An 18,498-nucleotide genomic window follows, 5' to 3' on the forward strand; every position below is an offset into this window, starting at 1 on the left:
AGCAAATTCCGTTACGATTAATATACCAACAGGTGCTCATGTCATGTGTAACTTTTTTTGGGCTCACCAAGTTGGGCTTCAAGTTTTTTTAGTTCGGCCCATTAAGAGAACATTTCCTGAGCCCTGAAACTCGAAGCCTCACCTCACTGTAAGAAGTGTAACGAAGCTCTCTCTCAAGTCTCAACCATGGCGGAATTGAACCAAGGCAACACCAATGGAGCTGAGGAACCAGAAGAAGACGACGACTACATGGGGGATCTCTCTCGTTTTATTCCACTGGAAACCTCTCTCCCTCCAAAACCTGCTTCCAAAAAGGTCAGTTTATGCCTTGTTTGGTTCCCTAGAAAACTTTGTGACAATAATAATTGCCAAAATTGTCTAGGGTTCTATCGCTTTTACAATTTACTTCACAGCTTAGTACTGAATTCTACTTTCTTTTTCTCTTTCGTTACTTTCTCAGCGCGTAATTGCCCCAGTGTTTCACAAATTATTCGACAACGAAACCCTACCACTTGAATACTTCTAGGAAAATTCCAAACCCTAAAGTAATCGTAATGTGGAGAAAATTTCTTTTTCTTTTTTTACTTAATTCATAATTAAGGTTGTCTTGTTCCTGTGAAAATTATGAGCCTGTTGAATTGAAGTATTTTTTTTTCCGCTTATTATTTATAAAGGGCTTAATAGTGTAGAATACAAACCCTGTTTGGTTGCCGAGAAAAATGAAAAAAGGAAAGATGAGAAAATGTTTGATGTGGTGTTGTATGTATTTTGGCGGGAGTTTAAACAGTATTATTGGTTTTCAATATTTTAATCTAATTAGCTGCATGAACTATGAAGCTATGTTTATATTAGATTAGTGTTTGTTTTGGGTCATCAGCAAGGAGGAAGAATTAAAAAGTAATGTTTTTAAACCAAGAAATGGAACGCTTTGGGGTTAAAAAGAAAATATAAAAAAATTGAAATTTAGGCAATTTTTCAGCTTGATGCTTGAACCTTTTTAGACATGAAATTTAAAGTGGGTTAACTTAGTTTTCTCAACAACAAATGGGGAGATAGGGTCATAATTTTCTTTATTTATTTATTTTTTTTGATAAATAAGAAAGAAGTATATTCAAGAACTACCTCATGAAAACACAAGGCAGAGCAAAGATTACAGAGGAAGAAACAAACAGAAAAAAGAAACGAAACACAAAAACAAACAGAAACCAGCAAAGAGCTAATTACAAAGGAGAGAACAAAGAAACAAAGGGAGAGAATCACTAGAGGTGAGTCCCCAAGCCCTAGACCAATCAAAGAGAGTGCCACTAAAATAAGCAAGCAACTGGTCATCGGATTTGTCCCTGTCCTCAAAAGTACGCCAATTTCGCTCCCTCCAAATACACCACATTAGGCACAGCGGAGCTAGATTCCAAATGCTAGAAGAGTGCTTTCCAAACCAATTCCACCAGCCGAAAAGCGTATCTGCAACTGACCTTGGCAAAACCCAAGAAATCCCAAAAGATCTATAAACCAAACTCCACAACTTATAAGCTTTTTCACAATGGATAAGCAAATGATTCACCATCTCCCCATTACAACGACACATAATGCACCAGTCAACAAAATCAAAGCCTCTACATCGCAGAATGTCCCCTGTAAGAATCTTCTCCCAAGTTGCCGTCCAAACAAAGAAAGAGACGTGCGTAGGAGCCTTAACCTTCCAAATACCTTTCCAAGGAAAGAAAATAGGCAAGGGACTTCGAAGCCTATCAAAGAATGAGTGGATGTTAAAATCCCCTTTCTTCGACAATTTCCAAATCATACAGTCGCCTTGCTCAGATTGAGGTAAATTAGAACCCAAGGTATGAAGGAATTCATCCACCTCTCCCATCTCCCAATCATTTGGATCCCTAAGTAACAAAACCTTCCAACTTCTCCGAGTCTTGGTCCCCAACCGTTAGAGAGAAGAGGCCACAGATTCCTCTCTATTAGTGGCAATTCGGTACACTACCGGGAAGGATAGATGGAGAGGAAGATCCCCACACCACTGATCTGTCCAAAACTTCACTCTATTCCCTGCCCCTACCTCAAACCGGATATGCTTGCTAAAAACCTCCCAACCTTTTCGGATACTTCTCCATAAACCACAACCATGAACACCCCTACCTAGCTTGGAAGCCCATCCCCCCCACTCTTCCCCAAACTTCAAAGCTACAACCCTCATCCAAAAACGAGTCTCCTCAACCCCAAACCGCCATAACCATTTTCCTAGTAAGGCTCTATTAAAAGTAGTTAATTTCCTTATCCCCAAACCACCATTAGCCTTAGGAGCACACACCTTATCCCACCCCACCAAATGCATCTTCGAATCCCCCCACAGGAAATTCCTCTGAATCTTCTCAATCTTTTTAGCCACATGCGAAGGGATGGTAAAAAGAGATAAATAGTAAGTAGGAAGGCTAGAAAGCGAACTCTTAAGAAGAGTCAGACGACCACCTTTTGACAAATACAGCTTCTTCCATCCGGCCAACTTCCGATTAATTTTCTTCAAGATAGGATTCCAAATAGAAGGGGACTTATGGGAAGCCCCCAATGGCATACCAAGGTAGGTCATAGGCAAAGACCCAATCCGACAACCCAAAATCTCTGCCAAGGAATGAACATTATTAACCTCCCCTATAGGAACCATCTCACTCTTCAAGACATTAACCTTCAAACCTGTCACAGCTTGAAAGCAAAGGAGAAGCATCCGCACATGAAGGATCTGTTCCATTTCCGCATCACAGAACAGAATAGTATCATCCGCAAACAGAAGATGCGAGACACATTCCCCTTCACCCCGCCTTCCATCAGCCTTAAAACCCCTGATTAAGCCAGCACCTTTAACTCTTTTCAGCATTCTACTCAAGACCTCCATCATGACCAAGAACAACAATGGAGATAGCGGATCCCCTTGTCTCAGACCCCTCGTGCTCCCAAAAAAGGTAGCTGGAGCCCCATTAATCAAAATAGAAAACTGGACAGTAGAAATACAAGTGCGAATTCACCTACACCAATTTTCCCCAAAACCCATTATCTTCAAAAGATCTAGAAGGGCCTCCCAATTCACATGATCGTAAGCTTTCTCAATGTCTAGCTTGCAAATGACCCCCGGGATCTTACTTTTCACTCGACTATCAACACACTCATTGGCAATGAGAACTGACTCAAGAATCTGTCTACCTCCCACAAAACTATTCTGAGACTCAGAAATCAATTGATCTAAGACCAGTTTCAAGCGGTTTGCCAGAACCTTGGACAAGATCTTGTACAAGCTCCCCACCAAGCTAATAGGCCTGAAGTCTCGAATATTGGAAGCATCATTCTTCTTAGGAATCAGGGCTATAAAGGTAGCGTTCAAAGATTTCTCAAACTTACTATGATTATAGAACTCCTCAAAAACTGCTAGAACATCACTTTCCACCACTCTCCAACAATGATGGAAAAAAGCCATAGAAAAACCATCTGAACCTGGAGCTTTATCTCTGGCCAACTCATTAACAGCTAGAAGAATCTCCTCCCTCTCAAATCTCCTTTCAAGCCAACCCCTCTCTGACTCCTCTATCTGATCAAACTCCAAACCTTCCACAAAAGGCCTCCACTCCTCTGTCTCCTTATACAAATTTTTATAAAAGTTTACTACCTGAGCAGCCACCTCAGATTCCTCCTCATAAATCACCCCATCCACCTCCAAAGTACTCAAATGATTAAACCTTCTACGGGAGTTAGCCACCTTATGGAAGAATTTAATATTATTATCTCCTTCCTTTATCCATAACATCCTAGATTTTTGTCTCCATGAGATTTCTTCCAAGGAGAGAAGATTCTCTACTTCAGATCTCATCACAGCTCTCTCTCTAGATTCTGCATCAGAGAGGCCAAACTCCCCTTTCTTGGCATCTAATAATTTCAAAGCCTCTAATAATTGAGTCTTTTTGCGTCCGACATGACCAAACTCCAAACGATTCCACTGAATGATATCTTCTTTCAAAGCCTTCAGCTTTTTGGCAAATACAAAACTAGGAGTACCATAGAACGAATGTCGATTCCACCAAGAATGCACTCTATCAGTAAACCCAGCCGTCTTTAACCACATATTCTCAAACCTAAACGGGCTTTTCCCTCTCGCCATTCCCCCAACCTCCACTAGAATAGGGAAATGGTCTAAAACAGGGCGAGGTAAAATCCGTTGGATCACATCCGGGTAACGCTCCTCCCAATCAGGAGACACCAAGACTCTGTCTATCCTAGACATCGAAGGCTGCTCTGATCCGCTAGACCAAGTATAGCGCCCTCCCTCCAGAGGCAAGTCTATCAAATTAAGATCCTCAATGAACTCCGAAAAAAGTTCCATTGCCGGAGTAAGACGAGAATTACCCAACCGTTCACTAGGGAAACGAACAATATTAAAATCCCCAATGCAGCACCAAGGGACGTTCCAGTACTGCTGAACACCAACCAACTCGTCCCACATTAGCCCCCTCGCATTGTTATCAACTGGGCCATAGACCCCAGAACACGCCCAACTAAATCCGTCCCCCACCCCTTGCCACCGAACAGACACAGAAAAAGAACCCACCAAAAACTCCAACCTCTCTAAAACCCTACTATCCCACATCATCAACACCCCACCGGCTGTCTGGATAGTATCCAAAGCCACCCAATCCACAAAAGGACAACTCCACAAGCTGCCAACCATCTGTCTGTCCAGGCCAGAAAGCTTAGTTTCCTGAAGGCATATTACATCACACTTCCACTCACGCAAAAGATTTTTCACTATCGAACGTTTCCGACAGTCATTCAGCCCCCTCACATTCCAAGAAAGAATTTTTAAATTCATAAAGACAAGAAACCCCCAGCTGATAAGTTAGCTCAGCAGCCAACACACTACCTACCATCATAATTAACCGAAGATTGCAAATTCCTCAGCTCTCTCTTCCCTTTATCCTTATAGATGACAACTTTTCTAGAAACTGAAACTTTCCTATTCAACACCTTGGCAGCCTCTGTCTCCCTCTCAATCTTTTGTAACAAGGCAATACATAGCTCCTCATGTCGGCTCAAAGGCAGCCCCACCAGTTTACTAAAACCAGGAAGTCTGCTCTTCACCCATCTAGAAACATCCAACATATTCACACACTCCACTGTCTCATTACCACAATTCAAGTCGGTTGGCGAAGGTAACCCAAAGGGAGTGATTGCCAACAGAGGCATAGAAAAACTGTCCTCTCCACCCAAACCCATACTGTTCAATCCTTCCTCCGCCAAAGCACTCACCCCAGGGACACCACACAGTGCCTTGGTGGGTAACACCGCTAAGCTGGATTGCTTAAGATCAAGGACAGCTTCCGGCCTAACGTTGGCACAACTGACCCAGCCACCTTCAATCCCATCTTTGTCACCCAAAACCACAAGCCCGGCCCGAGATAAGCTCAAAAAGAAATCCGCTAAAAAACTTTCAACCGATGACCGCAAAAACACCTTAACTGACTTACCCGGTGACACCATGGGTTCACCGGGGCTATTTCCGACGGAGAAGGGGCCGGCGACCTTACCCGGTGGTAACAAAGGTCCAGCGGAGCTGGTTCCGGCAGAGGAGAGGCCATCGGCCTTACCCAGAGGCAACCTGGGCTCGCTGGAGCTGGTTCCGGCAAAGGAGAGGCTATCGGCCTTACCCAGAGGCAACCTGGGCTCGCCGGAGCTTGTTCCGGCGGAGAAAGGGCCGTCGACCTCCGCCGAAAGCTTTGCGTACTGGTGCAGCTCTTTTGGCTCAGGATCGAGTGACTGGAGATGGACCACGGAGTGCGTCGAAGACACCTGAGCTTGGGCTGATATCCTTTCTCCTACCAAAGAGCTCTCGCCCACTTCAAATGTGCTTGGGCCTGAAAGAACTGAGTTAAAGTGGCCCACACCTGTGTCGGTCAACACTGGGCCAGTTCCTAGGCCCATCACAGGCTTTACAACATTCTGGTTAGTTCCCCGTGAAACCCATAAAAGGGCCTTTGATGCATCTTTTTTGCAATCCCATCCCACTGCCCGTGAGTCCCCTTTGATCTTCATGTCTCCTTTCTTTCTAACCCAAGAAACCCGCCTCCTCCCTATCACGTCAACTTCCACGACAAGACTTCTGTCAGTCCAGTAAGATCTCTTGAAATCACTCCTCTTCCCCTTTCCATAAGCTTTAGAATTCAAATTCAGACTTGGGAAACGTATCCCAGTGTCTGTCAAATTTTGCTCACCTACCTCTACCACCTCATTAATGCAATGCTCCCTCCTCACCCCTCCCACCACCTCCAACTTATCAGACTTACCCACCGGAAAATCCCCTGTTTTTGCACTTGTAAGTCTCAAATTCATCCCCGTCTTCTCCTCTCCTAACTGTGATTTTTTCCCCTTGACTGTAAATCCTAGTTGGTTTGACTGCTTTCTATCCTCTGTTCTACCGTGAATGCCTTGCACAACTTCAGCAAAAGTGCAAGAGTTTTGAGCCTCCAAGTTAAACCTCCACATCTGAGGAATGAACTTAGGAAGACCTTCTCCACCCACTGCATATTGAGAAGGATTCAGTAGCTTTCTAAGTTCCAGGCCAAAAGCCCTCCAACCAAATCTCTCTTTACCTTCCGGTATAATAAGCGACCTCCTAAACCCACCGGCTTTGAGTTCAGTCAACAGCAAGAACTGACCAAAAGAGTTGGAACTCCTTTGGAGAGTAAATGCAATGTCACCTTCTCTAAAAGTGAAAAATTGTTTGGAACTCTCTCCAACAACAAGATGTTCAATGTTAAACATCAGCCATTGTGCTGCATTCTTGCCCATAAAAACTGATCTCATACAAAATTTGCCCCTCTCAAAAATCCTTAACAAGAAATAACGACCCCCTTCCTCTACTACTAATTGAAAAAATTTGGACTCAATGAAGAAGCTACGTACCCCCCCCCCCCCATTACAAGCACTTCCCCAAAAAATTATATTAGATATTTTAAACTCAAAACTTGAAGCCAATTTTTTTCTAACTGGGAAAAACGATGCACACATAGAAGAGTAATTTTTTATTTTTCCTTTCTTTTCCTACTTTAGGGACCAAATGGAACAATACTTAAACCTTTTTCTTTAAGGATTATTAGTATGCAAACATTAACCGCTTAATTTTTCCAACAAGAAACCCAGAGCTTTGAATTACCAAGAACAAGATTGACTCAAAGGAAAGTGGAAGCAAACCTACTACCCGGTTCGGTTGCCTTCAAAATTTAGGAAAATATGCAAAGAAATTATAGTTTCTACTTTTCTTTTGCTGGGTTCAATGAGAATGAAGAAATATATTTATTGATTAAATTATTGTTTTGCAAATAACTTGCCTTTTCCTTTATTTTCTCCTTGCTTTCTGCAGGTCTCCAACAATAAAACCCTAATTGCTCAATCCTCCAAGAAGCAGTCCAAATTTTTAAACTGGCAAGAACGGCGTAAACTTGAAAGAGAGCGAAAGCAACAAGAGGAGGATGAGCAAACATTAGCAAAAGTGGAGGCACCAATCCCACAATCCAACATTGGATTCAAACTTCTGAAGCAAATGGGGTACACTCCTGGTTCAACCCTAGGAAAGGAGGGGTCAGGCAGGGTTGAACCTGTGGGGATTGAGATTCGAAGGTCACGAGCTGGGATTGGTCGAGAGGACCCCCACAAGGAGAAGAGGAAGGAGGAGGAGCTCATGGCTGAGAAGAAGAGGAGAAAAGTAGAAACTTTGATGGTAGAGTTTGGGTCTTGGCAGAAGTCACAGTGGCATAGTCGAAAAGTTGTAGTTAATTTTAAAAAGGCAAAGGCCGCTCTTGATCAATTGGAGAATAAGGAATTTGTGGAGCCTGAGAAGAATGAGGATGAAGAGGAGGGTGAACAGGCAGAAGATGAAGAGGAGGAGATAATAGAAGAGGTACGTATTTTCCATTTATGTTTGTCATCTAGACGCTAGGCATAAGCTATTTTTGGCTTTAGTACATGGAAATTGGTGTCATTTGATTGTGAAATGGTAGTGGAACATTTTCTTCATTTGGCTAGGAATGCCTCTTATGCTGGTTCTTATGTTCTCTTCTGCAATAGTAACTTAGATGGATCAACCAGACTATGCAGTAATCATTATCCGACTTTTAAGTTGTGATGTAACAACAACAACAACAAAGCCTTAGTCCCAAAATTTGGGGTTAGCTATGGATCCTCGACAATTAGATTGGGTCAACCGCATGAATTATTTTCCTCCATTTTATTCTATCTGAAGGCATTAACTCTGTTACTTCCCTAATTGACATGTCATTTTTTTTTACTTCTACTAATGTTATTTTTGGCCTTCTACTTTTTTTTTTCCATTCCCTTTACTTGGATCAACTCACTCTTTCTTATTGGTTCGTTACTCGCTCTCCTTTAAATATGACTAAATCATCTCAAATCCTATCAAAAAAAAAAAAGACTAAATCATCTCAAATGATTCTCCTCATCTTTTTATCAATAGGGGCTACTCTTATCACTAGTACAAAGAGATGTAGGGAATGTTTGGTTAGGGTGTTTGAACAACTGTTTTCAGTGTTTATACAATGAAAACTGTGAGCCAAAAAAAAAAAAAAAACGCGTTTGGTAAATGTGTTTTTTACTAGAGTGTTTGAGTTACATTGCTCATTTTAGGGTGTTTAAACACTGAATTTAGAAAATTCCTCTTATCAGTTTTCAGTTTTCAAACAACGTTATTGTCATCTTCCTATTAAGTATGAACTACTTTTTTTTTTTTTTTTTTGGTCTCTCTCAATGAGCCTTAGGCAGTAGGTTCCTTGGAGGCCTGGCTACCTCGAATTAGTCATAAAACTTGTTTTAGTTTGTTTCATTGGTTCAGTATGGGTGGATTTAGAAGTTTTTTTATTGAATCTAAGTTGTTTCAGTTGGTGGTGGAGGAAGGGAGGAACTTTTACTCCCTTAAGATTTTTGAACAGGGTAAATATTACATGCAATCGGTTTTTATGGGTAAGAGTGCAACACTCTTGGTGATGTGGAGTCTGGAACACACCGTGATAGGGGTTAATCCGAAGCATTTTTTCACGTTCAGGGGTGGTGATTCTGCCTATACTTTGCAACGAGGGTCCAACTCGTTTGGACAGTACTTATCTGTGACCGAGCTTAAGGTTGGGGGGTTGCAAAGAACTATCATTATTCCTGCTGGTAAGTCACAAGGAGGATGGAGAACTTTTGGGATTGAATTAAGAAGAATATTGGAACCTTCCCAATATGCGGTGGGTGGATTGAATTTTGTACCGTACAAGTATGAGCAGGTTTCAAAAACTAGGTCCTATGTGGAAGCTGTCAAAGCTCCAGTACAGGCAAGGTTGAAGCCTATTCAACAGCCTTTTATCAAAGAAAAGGTCAAGGATGGTGCCGTGGAGAAGATTTTGGAGCGTTCGAGAGACAATTCTCACACACAGGTTGTACTTTATGAAACTCAGGCCGGAAATTTTCCCCAGGCAGCCATGGGTGGTGGTGAGGATGGAGAAGGTAGTATTAATGGTAAGAATAATATTGAGGAGAAAATCCCGAAGGGAAATAAGCTCAATATTCCTTTGAATTTTAATTTGAATTCAAAAATTGTTGAGTTTGGAAAGTTGCATGATAATAGGAGATCACGTTGGTTAGGGAGAGGTCTGATTGTGGCTGTGAATCAGTGGTTGTGAATCAGTTTGGAAAGAGGCGGGTTTCCTGGGATAGAGTTAAGGGTGGTCAAAAAGCTGGCAATTGGGTGGTAAGGGAGAGTAATATTGATAACGTAAGTAACATAAGTAAAACAGTGGGGCTGGGCCCATGCAAGTAGACAGATAACGTAAGTAAAACAGTGGGCCTTTTGGGAAGTAAGGGGTTTGTTGTGGGCCTGGGTTTGGCAAGCCCATGTTTCTTTGAGGCTTGAGAGAGTTCTACTAATGGCCTTAATGTTCTAGAGTCCTTTCATCTGGACTGTTTAGCTAATACGAGCTTGAGTAGGAGTGAAACACTGAACCGAAGAAACTTGAGAGTTCCAGGGACTTACCCACTACAGCGGTGATGCTTGCGACGTCGCCGAAAGTGATCTCGACCATGGGCTCTTTTGTGGCAGCGACGATAGTGGCCAGCGAGGGTGGTCAGCTCAGCCCGGACTGGTTTGCTTCAGCTCTCACCGTGCCAATAGGACTAGAGGAAGTGGCCCATGCATCCCACGACCCGATATCAGTGATCGGTGACCCGTGTGGGTCGATGGTGGTGCCGGTGTTGTCCTCGGCCATGATGTCTTCTAGTTTTGCACTAGAAGTGATGGGTGTTGATAGTCTTAGTGGTTCGAGAATTCAGACCCAGCCCTCTACCATGCCGGTTAAGCCAGTGGGGGTGGTCCAGGCACACAGTGAGTCTCCTCAGGTGGCAAAGGAAGATGGGGAAGAGGATTTTGTGGGTTCGGAAGGTTCGGATACTACAAATTATGATTTTGAGTCTGAGGGAGTTAATTTACCGGGCCCCACTATTAGGGAGTTGGTTGGAGACTTGGATAAGTCTTAGGGTAATTCCAAAGAATGGATGCTACAATTGCGTGATGGTAGGCAATTAGTGATCCCATTGTCTTCGTATCGATCTCCAGATTGTATGTCAGTCTGCTCTAGTTTGGAGGGTGAGTGTGTACCAGGTAATGTGTCTATTACTAATGCAGGGCAAAGGGTTAGTTGGGCAGATGAGGATGTGGGGCTAGTAGAGTCTTTGTCTGTGGTTCCCAGGACAGAGAATGAGATGTGGGAATTTGATGAAAGGTTGAGGTGTTGTGAGAGAGGTGATGAGCCATTAGTTGTGGTAGTTTTGGCCACTGAAGGTCCATTGGAGTTGGTGTCCACTCAGGTGAAGGAGATTGGGTGTAATGAGAGTGTGGATAATTGTCAACTATCACAATGGGTAACCAATAGGATAAAGGCTTTTAAGAAATCTGTGGGCACTTTGCTGGAAGGTTTTGAGGAGCAGATTACAGGATTGTTATTAGCTATAGAGGCCAAAAAGAAAGATAAACAGAAACTTGTGGTGGGTGAACAGAAGAAGTTGGTTAAGTCAGGTCAGAAAGGCCAGCGGGAGTTGAAAAATTTGTTGTCTTCTTTGAATGTTGAGTATGATCCAAATAAAGCAAGGAGTGCAAGTTCTAAGCGGGCTGTTATGCCTTATCAATGAATGTGAAGATTATTTCTTGGAATGTTAGGGGGTTGAATGAGCAGGATAAAAGGCTCAGGGTGAGAAATCTGATTAGGAAATGGGGGCCAGATGTGGTTTGTCTTCAAGAAACCAAAATGGGGCTGATTAATAGAGCGGTGATTCGTAGTTTGTGGGGTGGCCAACATGTTGACTGGTCTTATTTAGGTAGTTGTGGAGCTTCTGGTGGGGTGTTAGTGATGTGGGATACTCGGGTAGTGAATAAAATGGAGGAAGTAGTGGGGAGATTTTTGATTTCTTGTAAGTTTACAAGTGCGTCAGATCAGTTTGTTTGGGCGTTTACTGGTGTTTATGGTCCTAATCTACTCAGAGACAGGAGGTTTTTATGGGAGGAACTTTGTGGCTTGAATAGCTGGTGGACTGTTCCATGGTGTATGGGTGGTGACTTTAATGTGGTTAGGTTCCCTTCCGAACGTTTGGGGTCTAATTCTTTCACTACTACTATGCGGGAGTTTTCCAATTTTATTTCGAAGCAGGGTCTAATTGATTTGCCATTGCAAGTGGGTACTTTTACTTGGTCCAATGATAGAGAAGTTGCCTCGAAGGCTAGGCTGGACAGGTTTTTGTTCTCTGCAGATTGGGAGAATAAGTTTCCAACAGTTTCACAAAGACGGATGTCTAGGTTGTGCTCGGATCATTTCCCAATTGTCCTTGAGGGTGGCTCTTTTCAAAGAGGGTGTATGCCGTTTAGATTTGAGAATATGTGGCTTAAGGATGAAGGTTTTGTGGATAGGGTTCGGTCTTGGTGGGATTCCTACCAGGTTCATGGTGCACCGAGTTTTATTCTGGCCAATAAATTAAAGCTCCTTAAAAATGATTTGAAAAAATGGAATGTGGAGGTGTTTGGTCATGTTGAAGCTCGGATTAAAAAATTGTGGAAGGATCTTAGTGTTCTGGAGAACATGGAGGAGAGTCGGGGATTATCAGCAGAGGAAAGGGGGGAAATGGGAAGAATTCGTGATGAGTTAGAAAAATCAACTTTGTTGGAAGAAATATGTTGGAGGCAGAAATCTAGAGTTCTCTGTGTTAGGGAAGGAGACCGGAATACTAAATTTTTCCACCGTATAGCTAACTCTCACAGGAGGGTTAATTCTATTGATAGGCTTATGGTAGGTGGGGTGCTATCTTCGGACCCAGCTGCTATAGCAGACTGTATCTCTTAGTTTTATAGGCAACTTTACTTTGAGGAGGTGGCTCACAGACCTGTCTTAGATGATGTGGATTTTTCTAGCATCTCGGTGGAAGATGCAAGTTGGCTAGATAGGCCTTTTGAGGAAGAAGAGGTGTTTGAGGTGATCCATGAGTGTAATGGTGATAAGGCACCTGGTCCAAATGGCTTTTCCATGGCATTTTTCCAGTCTTGTTGGGGTGTTTTGAAATCTGAAATTATGGCTGTATTCCACAACTTCCATGCTTAGGCGGTGTTTGAGAAGAGTCTTAATGCTTCGTTCCTTGCCCTTATTCCTAAGAAAGTGGATGCTGTGGAGGTCAAGGATTTTCGGCCTATCAGCTTAGTTGGTGGGATTTATAAGATTATTTCTAAGGTGTTGGCTAATCGGCTTTGTAGGGTGGCGCATGTGCTTATTTCGGATTCACAAAATGCTTTTGTGAAGGGTAGACATATTTTGGATTCTGTCTTGATTGCTTCTGAATGTATTGATAGTAGATTGAAGTCAGGAGTTCCAGGTGTGCTGTGTAAATTGGATGTGGAGAAGGCGTATGATCATGTGAGTTGGGATTTTTTGATGTATATGTTGCAGTGCTGTGGTTTCTCAGAGAAATGGAGAAAATGGATAAGGTATTGCATTTCAACTGTAAAGTTTTCTATCCAGATCAATGGTAGCCCAACTGATTTCTTTGGAAGTTCTAGGGGGCTTCGGCAAGGGGATCCTTTATCTCCATTGTTGTTTGATATTGTGATGGAGGCTTTAAGTCATATGTTGGATGTGGCTGCCTCCGCTGGGGAATTCTTAGGCTTTTTTGTGGGTAGTACGGCTGGTCAATCAGTGATGGTGTCTCACCTTTTATTTGCAGATGACACTCTGATTTTTTGTGATGTTGAACCTTCTCAGATTGCTAATTTGAGGGCGATTCTTGCTAGATTTGAGGAGATGTCGGGGCTTCATATTAATTTGGGGAAATCCGAGTTGGTTCCTGTTGGTGGGGTACCCAATTTGGAGGTTTTGGTGGGTCTGTTGGGGTGTGGACAGTCTTCTCTACCCTTGAAATATTTGGGCCTTCCATTAGGTGCAAAATTTAAGGATTTTCCTGATTGGAATCCTATTCTAGAGAGAATGGAGAGGAGATTAGCAGGTTGGAAGAGAATGTATTTATCTAAAGGGGGTAAGGTGACACTCATTAAAAGCTCACTATCTTCTTTACCTACATACTTTCTTTCCCTTCTTCCTTTACCAGGTAAGGTGGCTAAGTGTATGGAGAAATTACAGAGAGATTTTTTGTGGAATGGGATTGGAGGTGAACCTAAAATTCATTTACTTAATTGGGCCAAGGTTTGTAGGCCTTTGTAGGTTGGGGGGTTGGGTATTAGATGGTTGGGTACCTTTAATTCTGCCTTACTAGGTAAATGGTTGTGGAGGTATGGCTCGGAGACTGATGCTTTATGGAGGAGGGTTATAGAGGCAAAATATGGGAACATTTAGGGTGGTTGGTGTACGAAGAAGGTGACAAGTCCTTATGGGGTCAGCTTGTGGAGATACATTAGAAGTGGCTGGTTGAACTTCTCTAAACTTCTTGTTTATGATGTGGGGGACGGTACTAGAGTGAAATTTTGGAAGCATGTGTGGTGTGGGGATTGTACCCTCCAAGAGGCCTTTCCGGAGCTTTATTGTCTTAGTAGGTTAAAGGATTCCTCAGTGGCTGAAGTTATGGGTTGGTCGGCTGGGAGATTTCACTGGAATGTGCAATTTCGTCGTCCACCACAAGATTGGGAAGAGGAAGCCTTTGATCGGTTTATGGAGTTGGTATATTCTTCGTCAGTGCGAGGGTTTGGCCTAGATAAGGTTTGTTGGAAGCCTGCAAGGAATAGAGGTTTTAAGGTTAGAGGTTATTATAGTTCCTTCTACCCTCCTAATCTTGTTTCCTATCCATGGAAAATGATATGGTAATTGAAGGTTCCTCCAAGGGTAGCTTTCTTTTCTTGGTCTGCTTCCTTAGGTAAGATCTTAACAACAGATAACCTTCGTAAAAGGCGAGTGATAGTGCTTGACTGGTGCTATATGTGTAAGAGGTGTGGGGAGTCGGTGGATCATCTTCTACTTCATTGTTCCATAGCTTGGGAGTTATGGTCTTTGGCTTTCTACTTGTTTGGTATTCAATGGATTATGCCTCATACTGTTCTTGAGTAGTTTGAGGCTTGGGAAGGAAAGTTTGCACGACATCGTCACATTGATGTTTGGAAATTAGTGCCTCACTGCTTGATTTGGTGCATTTGGCGTAAAAGGAATGCTAGAAGCTTTGAGGGTTGCGAACGCTCTTTGCTGGAGATTAAATCCTTTTTCTTACGCACACTCTTTGAATGGAGTGTGGTTTTTTCTCATTTTTCTTGTTCTTCCTTTTCTATTTTTCTTGACTGTTGTTCTTTTGTTTCTTGATTTGTGCCCCCATAGTACATCCCCAATGTACTCGGTTTGGCAATTTTTTATTATTAATAATATTCTTACGTTATTTATAAAAAAAAAAGTTTTCAAACAATGTTGCTCAATGGCACTTTTGTAAATATGTTGAAAATCATGGGGCCCAATTGATTAGACAAAAAAGAAACTGAATTCTCTCTCCTCAAATCAAAATAATAATAAATGGTATTGTGCTTGTAAGCTTTTTAAAAATAAAACACACACATACCAAACATACAATTATGTTTTTTCACACACTGAAACATGTTATTTGAAATATGGTACCAAACACATTTTTTGCTTTATGAATAGTGTTTCAACAACACTTTTTAAACCACAGTTTTCACATCATTTTAAACAACGATATTAGAAATCTCCAATCAAACGGGCCTATACGAATTATGTTGATCCTTGATGCAAACCTATAGTAATAGGAAACTCACTTGAGATTCTTCCACTTGTTCTCTCACACTAGATACAGCTTTGTCATACATTTCCTTAATAAACTTAATATACTTTAGAGGAACTCCTTTCTTCTCCAAAACCCATCACATAACCTCTCTAGGGACTCTATCATATGCTTTCTCAAGATTAATGAAAACCATATGAAGATCCTTACAGGACTCTATTTTTTCCATTAGACATCTAATTAAGAAAATAGCTTCCATGGTAGATTGTCCTAGCATAAAACCAAATTGATTTTCCAATATTGTTGTTTCATGTCTTAACCTCTATTCAATCAATCTTTCCCAAAGTTTCATAGTGTGACTCATGAGTTAATTCCAAGGTAATTTGTACAGTTTTGAATATCCCCTTGTTTTTGTAAATAAGTATTAAAGTACTTCTCCTCCACTCACTAGGCATTTTTTTTAATATTTAAGAACTTGTTGAGAAGGTTTTTCAACCAACATACCCCCACATCATGCAAGCACTTTCAAACTTCAATGGGGATTCCATATGGTCCCATGGCTTTTCCCATTTTCATCCTCTTTAATGCTTTCTTTACCCTAGTCGTCCAAATTCTTTGAACAAACCTATGGTCTCTATCCTCTATTGGATCACCCAAATCACTCCAATCATTCATACTTTTTCCATTAAAAAGTTTATCAATATATCTTTTCCATCTCTCTTTAATTCTTTATCTCAATCATCCTAATTCTTTGAACAAACCTAAGGTCTCCATCCTCCATTGGACTACCCAAATCACTTGAATCTTTCATATTGTTTCCATTAAAAAGTTTATCAAAATAACTTTTCCATCTCTCTTTAATTTGCTCTTCTTTTACTAGCACTCTTTGATTTTCACCTTCAATATACTTGTGATGTAAACAGAAGGCAAATACTACTTGCAGCCCACATATAAGTCAGAAATGACACAGGCATTTTCTCTGGCATCTCGCTTTCTCACGTCTAATTACAGAAAACATATGAATTGAAGTTTACAAAAAAAAAAATGAGCCATGAGTGATTCAATTCCTGCAGTGTAACTAATTTTATGAGAATAAGAAAGAAAGAGATGTTATAGTGATTATATGACCTATCTTTCTATTAATTTTCACTCCAAAACCCTATAATAAAAGCTTCTTTTACATTCTTGGGACGGTAAACAGTGGATTAGGATCCAGTGTATTGAACCGGGTGCAATTACCCCCTTCCCGTCTCACAAATTTTTTTTTTTTACCACTTCACTTTTTAACTTTTAATTTTTTTTACTTATTTTAATATTTTTTATTTAATGGTTGAGATTGAAAGTTGCTTTTTTTCAAGTTTCAATCTCAGCCATTGAAAGCAATTTCATATGGTGCAATAATCTCAAGCCGTAAACAGTGATTGGTCATCAGGGTATATCTGCATTTGAAGTTTTCAAGTTATTCCTATGATTGAATTTATACATTCAAGTATGTGGGTCTGGGTGAAAAGTGAAAACCGACATAGGCTTATGTGTGAAAACAAGCTATTAACCTGTTTCTATCAATATAGCGAAGACAATTATATGATCTATGGACTGAAGGATGTGACAACTAGGATGGACCAGCCGAGTTTTAATTACTTAGGATCGCTTCATTTTCATCATTAGGCTACATTTAATCTAAACATGGCTATGATTTTCATATTTGATCTTTGCTCATAATCTATCTCTTGCTTTTGAGTTCATTACGTATGCACTTGGTAAATGTATAGTGGGTGATAATCACACTATTATATGCAGGATTTGCAGGATATATTGATGAAACTTAGAGATGAATATCAGTACTGCCTCTTCTGTGGATGTCGGGTGAGTTGGGTATAATTACGTTTCAATACTTAAAAGCAGTGCTTAAGATTTTACTATGTTGCTCTCAAACTGACATTGCTACTATAAATACTAAACCATGATACTAAACCCAAATTCTAATAGCTCTTTCCCCTCACCCTTTCATCTTTCTTCTTTCAGTATGAATCAGTGGAGGCACTGTTGGCTAACTGCCCAGGAACTGATGAAGATGACCATTAAAACTGTAAGAGTTGCTAGCTCTATTCCAATGGAAGATTAGGTGTACAGCTGTTATTTTTGCAAGTGGATCTCTTTCTCAGTGCTCTGCCATCCCACTATCATGAGATGAGTGGAAAGCAGAAATGAGACTCCAAAAGAGCAACTTGATCCCGGGGTTTCCCATCAATAGGATTAGACCTGTACACCATGTATATACATTCTTTGAATATTCTCCCATGTAAAGGATTAAGAACCACACAAAATTATAGAATTCACTGAATTCTCTCATGGGAGGAGTTGTACGTGTATTGAAGGATCACAGGGACTGACAAAAAGCTTCCCTAGTCATATGATATTTAGAATGCAAGAATTTTCTGTTTTATGAGGTTCCAACTAGCCTGCCCCATTGTATAGCACTGCGATAGAGAATCAGTGCGTGGACCTATATTTTAAAATTTATAGTCAATAATGCTATGGATACAATTTTATTCGCAACATATTCACAATTGTTGAAGTGATCAATTGAGTGATGTGTCCATGAGTGTCAGTTGTGTTTATCATCTATAGTCAACTGCTTCTGCAATTGTAATTGTTTAAGTGGTTAATTGAGTGATGTGTCCATGAGTGTCAATTGTGTTTATCATCTATAGTCAACTGCTTATGCAATTGTAAAATTTGTTGTCCGGAAGTATGCATTGCACTTGCACACGAATTCGTGGGCAGTCCACTAGTCAGGAAGCCACTAGCAAGATGGATGCTTAAGTGACAAGCATTATTTACAGGTAAAGAAAAACTTTTTAATCACAGCTAAACCTTAAGTTCCAAATGTGAATATCAATAGCAACGCCAGTTCTCTTTTTTTAAGAGAATCAAAGTTTGAATTCCCCAACTATTGAATTATCAAAAAAATTTTAGGATCGACCGTAAATACTCAACCATCAACGTACTAATTAGAGTCAGCCACATGCATTCTAAATTCCTAATAGAGAGGCCACAAAGTGTGATTGTAATAAATTCATAATAATAAAATGATTAAATTTTATGTAGATCATCAACCTATCTCTTCCTCCTCGTTTGAAACCACTAAACAAAATATGACACTAGCAGAAACACAAACATAATTAGTGCAAACCT

General features: G+C 41.0%; 1 protein-coding gene across 1 annotated transcript; it reads left to right on the forward strand.

The window, feature by feature from the left end:
* Positions 1-125: 125 nt before the first annotated feature.
* On the forward strand, positions 126-17,886 carry LOC115954132 (G patch domain-containing protein 11). The gene is made up of 4 exons (XM_031072034.1): positions 126-315; positions 7,406-7,942; positions 17,101-17,166; positions 17,326-17,886. Exons 1-4 carry the CDS (start codon positions 187-189, stop codon positions 17,383-17,385), a joined length of 792 nt encoding a protein of 263 aa, XP_030927894.1. The 5' UTR covers positions 126-186; the 3' UTR covers positions 17,386-17,886.
* The last annotated feature ends 612 nt before the right edge of the window (positions 17,887-18,498 follow it).

This window comes from Quercus lobata, chromosome 7 (genome assembly GCF_001633185.2).
Source record: "Quercus lobata isolate SW786 chromosome 7, ValleyOak3.0 Primary Assembly, whole genome shotgun sequence".
Classification (NCBI taxonomy): Eukaryota; Viridiplantae; Streptophyta; class Magnoliopsida; order Fagales; family Fagaceae; genus Quercus; species Quercus lobata.

Bases quoted from the DNA above. Each gene is read 5' to 3' on its own strand.
- LOC115954132 (XM_031072034.1), top strand. From the start codon at position 187: ATGGCGGAATTGAACCAAGGCAACACCAATGGAGCTGAGGAACCAGAA. The intron at 7,943-17,100 runs GTACGTATTTTC...TATTATATGCAG, and splicing joins AGGAGGAGATAATAGAAGAG to GATTTGCAGGATATATTGAT. The intron at 17,167-17,325 runs GTGAGTTGGGTA...TTCTTCTTTCAG, and splicing joins GCCTCTTCTGTGGATGTCGG to TATGAATCAGTGGAGGCACT.